General features: G+C 37.8%; 1 protein-coding gene across 3 annotated transcripts in view; it reads left to right on the top strand.

Moving 5' to 3' along the window:
• LOC131072027 (pumilio homolog 23) overlaps window positions 1-7,525 on the top strand; it is a 128,073-nt gene extending 120,548 nt beyond the window's left edge. For 2 of the 3 annotated variants that reach the window (XM_058008028.2, XM_058008027.2), the window contains 3 exons: window positions 5,631-5,779; window positions 6,100-6,282; window positions 6,652-7,525. In XM_058008028.2, the coding sequence (XP_057864011.2) occupies window positions 5,631-5,779; window positions 6,100-6,282; window positions 6,652-7,318 (999 nt within the window). In that variant the 3' untranslated portion in view covers window positions 7,319-7,525. The remainder of the gene's footprint in view (window positions 1-5,630; window positions 5,780-6,099; window positions 6,283-6,651) is intronic. The other variant, XM_058008029.2, reaches the window with a different exon arrangement.
• Window positions 7,526-9,676: the final 2,151 nt, after the last annotated feature.

Here is a 9,676-nt window from a genome sequence, read left to right on the forward strand (position 1 = left end):
CAGCCTTATTTAAAATATAAAAACGCTAACTTAGGAAATATTTAAATATATTAAAAATATAACCCAAATAGCTACAAAAAGCTTGAAACACACCAAAAGCCTGAAACTGAACCTGTCACCTGTCTGTGACTGATGTCGGAAATCATGGATCAACTGGCAGGCCCTTCCCTAAAATCTAGGGATGCTCCTAGAAACTAGGGAACACACCTTGTCGTCCTGAAACTTAAACCATCTGAAAGGTCATGAATAACCTCACGACTGGCAACTGTCACGACCTCCTAAAATTTAGGGATATCCCCTAAAATCTAGGAACTGCTCCAAACTGGCTCCAAACTGCCTGTAAAGCAAAAATCCAGTCACTATATGCATTGAATGAGTCCCAGTCAACCTTTGTTAGCCTATGAGACTCCAATGAGACACCAACTCCTCCGTCTTTGATGTCCACTCTAGAAAGGGGACATGACACATGCCAAACTACATGTTTTGCCTTGTGGTTCTTAGATGGTCAAACATGCTACCGGACTACTCCCAACCGTGAGCCCAATTCTCACACTTTCAAAGTTGGTCTCTAGCATCTGCCTTGTGTCCTACATTCATCTCTCTTTTCCATCCCTATTCAATCCAGCATCTTACTTGCCCTATTTCTTTGGTGCTTTTGCGCCTGCTTTTGGACTCCTTGGGCCTCTCCCTTGACAGCTTCCACACAAATGACATGTTGTCCTTGTGTTTCACCACAAGCTGCTTTGTTTACCCCTACAAATAACCTAGCTCCATGTCTTCCTTTCCACCCCTAATGCACCAAATAGGGCAATTCAATTTGTACATCGGCATGCCCTTTGACCAATCTATGCCCTTAAGAATTTAGATCCTTTTCCTGAACCTAGTTGGGGAATCGTTTTAAGTTCTCACTCTACTAGTCTTTGCAGCCCAGCCTTGTGTAGCACTCTAAACATAGTGCCTATTCAATATTGTACCCCATTTTCCATTTGATCTAGCATTCAAGGAGGTTTTCTTTAGGTGTTAGTCCATGTAGAAGGACTGTACTGTTACCAGCTGCTGATGTTTGATTGATGCATGGCTTTGTCAAATGACTATCTGAGGTCCAGGTCAATCCAACTACTCTTTTCAGCCATGCAAGAAGATTTGTAGTCGGGGCTCAACTTGGCAAGGGGTTGAACTCCTCCACGTAAACATTCTGAATTTTATCAATCTTTTTTCTTGCAGTCAACGATCCAACAGCTGGTTGGATCCATTTCAACTTTGACTTTAAACAACTCCTCTTTGTTGACCATTTGATTTGTTGAATTTGTACAGTTACTTGGACATCTGTGATGATTTTTTTTATAATGCAAAGCTAGGTTTGAACTCTTCACAGTAGTGTGATACGTTTTATGCAACAATAAGATCAGATTTTAGCTTTTTTCATGTTCCTTGAGGCCTTGGTAGCAATTGCCAATTGGCAAACATCCTTTTGCAATAACTTATGCATATATAAGCATTTGGAGCTCCTTTTTTATCTTGGTGCTCATTTTTTTGAGCTCTACAATTGTGTAAAATAAATTCAGTCAGTTGTTTCATTGTCAATATGTACTAATGACTTTTCTTTACAATCTCTGAATTTAAGCCAAAATCTAAACATTTTAAAACTTAAGGTGCAATGAAGTTCAAAAGCACCGTTTAATGGATAATATACAATCAAGGCTTTTGAGGCACCATTTCATGCATTATTTTGAGCACACTTATTTTCTTCTTTTTGTCCTAACTGTTGGTGTTGGAAATAAGCCACACCCGGACCGACAATGGATTGGTCCAAGAGGGGCCAGTAGCTCAGTGGTAGAGCACTCCAGCAGCGTATGGAAGGTCCTAGGTTCGAGTCCTAGCTGGTCTATGTCTCAACATGGTATCAGAGCCAGGTCCAGGCTAGGAGCCCCAAGCACACAAGAGGTGTGGCTTAAGGGGGGGTGTTGGTGTTGGAAATGAGCCACACCCGGACCGACGATGGACTGGTCCAAGAGGGGCCAGTAGCTCAGTGGTAGAGCACTCCAGCAGCGTATGGAAGGTCCTAGGTTCGAGTCCATGTCAGATTTGAGGTTGCCCACTTTGTCGACTCCACATAATTATCATTGATGGTAGATTTCCCTAATTGATTTGCTTCAGAGCTAAGGGCTTTATTGAATGAGGTTGGGAACAGAGCTAGTAAAGGAACCAAAAATGACTAGTGCTGGCAATAACATATGGAAAAGAACACAATTCTTGGAAATTAGCTGCAAATATGCTTATATTCATGAATTTGTAACAAGTATTGCAGGCCTTTTTGAGGGGGCAACTCCTTAAAAGCAAAGCTCCAATAAAAAATATACTTCCAAGATGAACTTGTCTTTATTACAACACCAATGCAGAAGTATTACAAAGAGTGACTTATGAGGTACAACCCTTGTGGGATAAAACCACACTTACCATGAACTGATCACACTATTACAACTTGCTGTGATGTATGTTAGATAAATCCATACAACGTAATATTAACTAAATAACTGAAATGTGATTATTACAATGTTCATGGTAATAATAGAAGGTTAGGACATAAGGGCCTTAACATGCTCTCTCCCTTTGAAAAGCTTTGTCCTCGAGGATTGAATTGTGGAAACTATTGTTGATGCTAGTGGAGAGGTTTCCAACTTGCAGTTCCAGTTGCAAACCTTGTAATTGGAGAAAAACATTGGTGATGATGTAGTTGCTGAGCATGCAAAAATGATGGCCATAATAGCTTCATGTTCAAGGATGACAGAACCTTCATTATTCAATTCAAGAAATGGTGACTGAATGTGAACATGATGCTCAAGGATCTTCAAACACAAGACATGGAAAACAAGATTAATCTTGGAGGAGGGATGGAGATCCAATTTGTAGGTGACTTTGCCAACCTGCTGTAGTGTTTGGAAAGATCCATAGAATTTTGGTGCTAAATTTTTCTACTTGTGAGATTCTGGGATGTTTGCTTATATTGATGAAGATGCATAATGACCAAATCCCCTTTGGCAAGTGTGCACTAAGACCAATGTTGGTTCAGTTGTTGTTTCATGCAACTTTGAGCTAAGGCCAAGTTGTCCTTGAGAGTTTGGAGGAGAGGTTCTCGGTGGCTGAGGTCGACTGATGGCTTGTATATTGGAACCATAGCTAGAAGACTTGTGCAGGCTTGGTGTGACACATAAGATCCAAAATAAATTGTGTTAAGTCTACTCTGTATACTTGTTGTGACTTGCCTGAGTTTCATAAAAGAAATTGTGATTTTTACAGTTTGATTTACGATTTTTATAGTTGGACTTGCATGTTTCATAGCCTGTAAATCACAAAGGGTTTTTCGCAATTTGCAATTAGTCACAAGGTTTTCCAAAGTCGAGTCAAGTGTCTGAATGTCTCTCCATAGCCATAAATGAAGCTTTTACTCTCATAAATGAAGGAACACTGAAAACTATTTGCAATTGTGGGTAGGAGGACATCATTTCACAGTTGCAGGCAGAAGAAAACCCAATAGGCAGAGTAAGAAGGGCCCTGCAAATAATTCAATATTTGCATAGCTATATTGACACCAGAAATGAACTTGGAAAGCATTACAATATTCTGATCATGAATTTACTTTGTTCAAAGAAAAAATAAACCCATACTTCTATTTCTTATTTTTTGGTATAATTATGTTTTCTTTTCCTAAGTTTTTGTCGATATTTTGCCAACTCCCAAGTCTGAGTCAAAATTTTGGTTTGCTAAGTCAAGTTTTTGAACTAAGATTGGAACTACCTGGAAGGTACAATGTGAAAGGTACAATGTGAGAGATGGTGGAAATTGGCCATAGCCATCATATGATGTCATCTTGTCAGAAGAATGATAGGGTGTTGTACCACAATTTAGCAATGCGTTATCATTTAGCTTAGAGAATCTGCTGTTTTGAAAATGCAATTAAGTCTTCAAGCATTTTATTACTATTAGTTTGTGAGTGATATACTGAGCTCATTTTCAGTTGTATTCCTTGCAGCTTCAATAGTTTCTGCAATTTTTACTAACGAAGGGTGGGTCACAGCCACAAACAATGGGAGTGGGTATACTTGGAGTTGGAAGGTTTGGTTAAGGAAGACTTGGGAAACGATAGAAGATTTAAAGAATGGGTCAATTTCCAGGAGTGCTTTATAGATTCATCTCTCGTCCAAGCTTTAGGCAGGAACCTGCGCTTGGTTTTTATATACATTTTCACCCTTTTAATATGTATATACTATATATATTGCCAGTTAATTTTTAACAACTAAATTCACTAGCTTCTCACTTCTCATACATGCTTTCACAATGGGCAACACCTCTTCTTTTAAGCAAATGCTGGAGGTTTTTCTTCAGGCACTAAAGGATCCCCAACTATTGGGGCTTTGAAGAGATAAGAGTTTCTTGGCCATTTTGGAATTTTCTGTTGTTTTTGGGCAATAGTGCCAGTTTGCAGGACAAAACCGCTTCTGACAAATGCAACAGCCATTGTCACTAAAAGAACCTCCTCTGTTTCACTCTGAAATTTGAATAGCTCTTGGTTGTTTGTTGAGGGTGATGTTTTTCTACATCTTAGCAGTTCAAATGGAAACTATCGGCATTAACTGTCAGGTACCCCTTGGAACAAATTTTAAGTTGTACTGCTCAGCTTGCCTTGTTGAACATATTTTCTGTGTCCTAAACCATTTGTCTTTAAGAATCTTGGGATAATTCTCCGCTTAATGTAAATATTTACTTGGTTTAATTCTTATGCGACACAGGTGGTCATGTTGACAACTGATGCACATTTAGGTGACTATAGTTTAAATTTATTAGAATAACTCTACTGCAAGATGTGGAAGGGTTTGTACCATATGGGATTGAGAATTCTGCTTTTCCCTTGAAGCCTGATTTCTCTCAAGTAAAACCAAACCAGATCTCCAGCTCAATGTTGATCATGTCTGGATTTGTACTTTTTGCTGGGATTCCTAGAGCGGTTCATGCACCTCCTTGTGATTTGTAAAATTCTCTCAACAAATCTCATGACTTCAGTAACTCCTGGGCTTGCTGCAACCTCTCTATGCACTCTGCTACTCAACTGTGGCATCAAATGGGATCTGTGGCAAAAAACTCAGGGAGGTCTCAAATGTAGGCGAACTTGTTGATTTGTTGACCATTCTTTTGATGCAACTGTTGGATCTATAGAAATTTTCTTTCCTAAGGTTTCCGGATTCTTCTGAGTTTAGCCTCTTAACAGTGTACGGAACTTCTACTCACCATCTTGGTTTGTCCACAATTATGTGTATGGAAAGTTGTCTCTACAACTTAGTATTAATATTACTCCACAACATGTTAGAAAAATTACCGAGAAACGTGGAACCCAATCTCACAGTATGCATTTTGAAACCCAAGTGCACCCATATAAGACAAGACATTCAAGTTTTTCTTTTGCTCAAATCATTGCATCATGCTCATCTGTTCATTAAAGACTCACAAGAAGTAATGAAGAAAATCTCTTGTAAGGTATTTGCTCCCTTTAACTTAACATGTTCTTGAAGCTATAGAGTTGTAACTGCAACCTTTGTGATGGTTTGCTTTAACGAGGCTACTGCATCTCTAAACAGGATTTCATTCAGCAATTTTGCTCAAGCATTGCATCAATGGAAATAGATCATATTTTACAAGCCGCAAAAGATCCTGGAGGTAGTCGAGTTATTGAGGCCTTCCTTTCTTCCAAAGCTCCGTTGAAGCATAAACTGAGAGTTATATCTAAGTAAGTTTCTCTTACACCAAGTCAATTATTCTCAGGGATATTCTACATTGTGGGAAGTTGAGGAGGTTACTGGAAACTTGTGAGACCTTTTATGTATTTCATGATGTGCTAGGATATATTAAAAGCTGGAAAGTATATCTTGAATTTGTTGGAGATTTTTGAAGTAAATTGGAGTTTTAAGGAGTTACATCACTAATAGATTAACAGAAAATTTATTTAGTTATTTATTGTTACCCGTTCATTCTTATTCAATTTATTTTCACTATCAAGCAGATATGTTTGATGATATTGAGTAACGTATCTCCTTACTTCTCTTGAAGGTTTCGTGGCCATTTTGGTGAGTTGGCACAGCAACCGTTTAGCTCATTTACTGTGTCAAAGTGCTTTCTTGCAGCTGATGTGGCTCTTAAAGAAGTTATAGCATCTGAACTCACCTTGGTGCAAGCAGAACTCTCAAGATTAAAACATGGTCCGCATCTATTAAAAACTTGTGATATTACCAGGTATTATGCTTACTTGAAGATATATGTGTGGTCATTTGAGATCTTGAATTACCTTCATCTCTGTCTAACATTACTTTCTGGAATATGATTTATAGGCAACTTCTGAAAGTAGAGATTTCAGATTCCTTGCATTTTGTTCCCTTATATACCAGCTTTTCATTTTATGCTTGCTCTGTGTTTTATAAAAGTCAATAGTTTCTTAGTTCTTACGATTGGAATTGTGGAGGAAGGGAGCCTTAAAATCTTCTAATTCTCAGAATGTCATGCCTTTTTAATAAAATGTTTTATATTCTTTACTGCTGGCATATTTGCTTTCAAAATAGATAGCAGTGCAGTTTGATTTTTATTATATACATGACTGCTCTACAGGTATTCAAAAGGTCCTGAACAGTGGAGGTCGTCCCAAAGTTCAAAGCAATCAACGCGTCAGGCTTTCAGTGAGGTGTTTGGTTCTGATGTTGAGATCAGGCAGGAAGATGAAAACGGGTTGGTGTCATTTGATGAGGAAGTCAAAGAAGTGGTTAAAAAGAAAGGTAAAAATAAGAGGAAAAGAGAACAAGACAATATACAGAGTGAGTTGGAGAAGAAATTTTTGAATAAGCAAGGTGCATCAAAACTTGAGAATTCAATGGTTGTGTTGGGGTTTGACATGCATAAACAATCAAAGACAAACTATGCAAATGGAAAATCTAGATCAAATGAAAATGAATCAGACAATCACAGGGTTAAGATAGGCAAGACAGTTCCAGCAGTTTTAGAAGGGGATTCTTTAGAAAAATCTGGAAAAGATGATATTGACGAGATTTTCTCTAAGAATTCAAAAACAAACAAGTCAATTACAGGGAGGAAGGTGAATGAAGTTAACACAAATTTTGCCAGCATTGTCCCTGATCAAGCATGCATTGATCCTTCCTTAAGTAATGTCCTTAATATTTTAGAAAGGGGCTCAAAAAAGAAAAAGAGGGGTCGCAGCAATGATCCATCAACTTCTACTATTAAGAAACAAAAACAGGGGAAACAAATGGTTTACATTTAAGAACTTTATCCTCTGTTTATGCGGCTTTACTTTTTGTTAATGTATTTATGTTCCTGGTACTTGTACTTTGAAAATATATTTTGACATATGCATTTCTATGAAACAGTGGATATGTCTTTCAGGAATATATTGCGAGTCACCATTTCTTTTATCAAAATGAAGATTGAGTCACTGAAAGCTGAATGGACATAACAATTTTCTTGGACTTCTATGTGTTCTAGGTGCCATAAAAACTTTTGCAGGCACATTCATTTTCTTGTATGAATTCATTATTTCTAGGCATTCATGAGACCTATGCTAGCAAATAAATTTTTTAAGTAGAGGGTGGTCATGCAACTGAAAAAAATGACGATATATTTCAAGTCCATCTTTTATATACCTTCCTAAGTCATCTATAAAAAGGTTTTAATAAGGAATGAACTATCATATGATCACTCAAATCTAAGGTCAAGTGTGCCAAAATCTCTTACTAATCTCTACAGTAAGGATTCACAAAATGTATTGTCCCTTCTTGGAATTACCCAAAAATAACAGTCCTATCTAAGTATAAGGAAGAGATTAATTTTAACATTACCAAAAATTATGTAAAGCAGTAACACTAGTTATCATTTAGAAGGTAGACTAGTATAATAACACCTATATTTATAAGAAATAATGTTAGATATCAACTTTCATAATACCATATAAATAAATACCTGCCTTAGGCCTTAAATAGAGTGGAATGAGTTTTAGGAATACCTGGAGATTCGGAGTAGAGCCCTGCAACAGGTTAGGAGAAATGAAATACATACATATATATATAGTGTTGCATACATGATCATAATAGATTCTAATAGCTGTGCCAAGTAAGACAAAGGTACGCTCTAGGGCTTATTCATGTAACGAAAATAGACTAAGATGAACAGGTGTGGTGCCCAAGAGACTCCCCCATCTAGGCTCAAGAGCGGACTTAGCCCCCTTGACTCCATGTGGCCCATGCCATCAATGAGGTGGCCTACCTAATGGAGTGTCCTATCACCGTTCTCCTCCACTTTGTCACACCTATCCTATGTACCATATTTACATATCCATTCAGTATGATAGAGGGAGGAGGGCTGTTACAGTAAGGTGCCCAGGAAGTCTATACTTCATAGGCCCAAGGGCAGCATCCTTGTACCCCCTTGGCCTCATGGGACTCCCCGGTCTTAAACCATGAGGTGGTGTGCCTATGAGATAACCCCAACACCGTTTTCCAGACTATAACTCCTCTCCCTTTTATCACACCAGGAGCATTCAGAATAATGTGTAATTCTGGTTCACTAAATTGATGCGAACATAATGTATTTCCAAGGCATTAATTAGTAAACATAAATATGCAAAATGTTGACATGTTAACCAGAAATATGTATACTTGTACGCAGAAACTGATCATAAATATTGCTACAGAATTTAATGTTATGCAAGGATGCATACCTATTGATCTTATTTACTGAACTTGGAAATGCTTAGTGTATTGTCTCCTTATTCTGATCCTGAAGAGTTATTCTTTTTGTCTTGATTGCTGGATGGATGATTTCTCCAAAACACCCGATCTATTCGAGGTGCCTATGTGCCTCTTTCTCTCTTGACGTCTTTGTTCTTTCTCATTTCTTTCCACCAAGTTATATCTAGGGCCGATATCTGAAGGGAATTGTGAAGCCTTACATTGTAAGACAATTCCCAAAATGATCAAGGTTGACTGGCATCATGACTGGGACATGACAGTCCCCATGCATACCACCAAGAACAAGGGTGTTACTGCCTGTAACTTAATAACAGTTCTGATCTGATCTGATCAATCGTGATGTTACTGGATGCTTTGATTCCTTTCCTTTATATCTCTCAATGTGAGTGAGAGGTCACACCTCTTCATCATGTATGCCCTTTGGCAAGAGACACACCCTTTCACCATTAACAGTCTTCATTAGCACTCTTTGAAAGAGTGCAACTCTTCATTATTTCTGCCCTTTGAAAGGGACACAACCTTTCACAATCAGATCTGCACTTTTTTATTTAAGCCAGTTCTCCATTTCTGATTCCCCCTAATTATCCCTCCCCTTTGAATGAGTTCTCTTGTCCCTTTTATACCTCATATTTGGGGGGGTCACAACTTATCATTTCATGCTTTTTGACCATTCATTAACTTAATTAAACTTTAATTATATTTAGTTATATTCTTCTATATTTTTATTTAATTTTTTTTTTTTTAAATTTAAATTTTATTGTTATTATTTATTATTAAATTCTATTATTAGAGTGGGGACATTACACAAAATTCCTACATTACCCTAAGTTTCTGGGATGGGGATGACAGGGGATGTGGATGACAGGGGATGGGGG

The sequence above is a fragment of the Cryptomeria japonica genome, chromosome 9, assembly GCF_030272615.1.
Source record: "Cryptomeria japonica chromosome 9, Sugi_1.0, whole genome shotgun sequence".
Classification (NCBI taxonomy): Eukaryota; Viridiplantae; Streptophyta; class Pinopsida; order Cupressales; family Cupressaceae; genus Cryptomeria; species Cryptomeria japonica.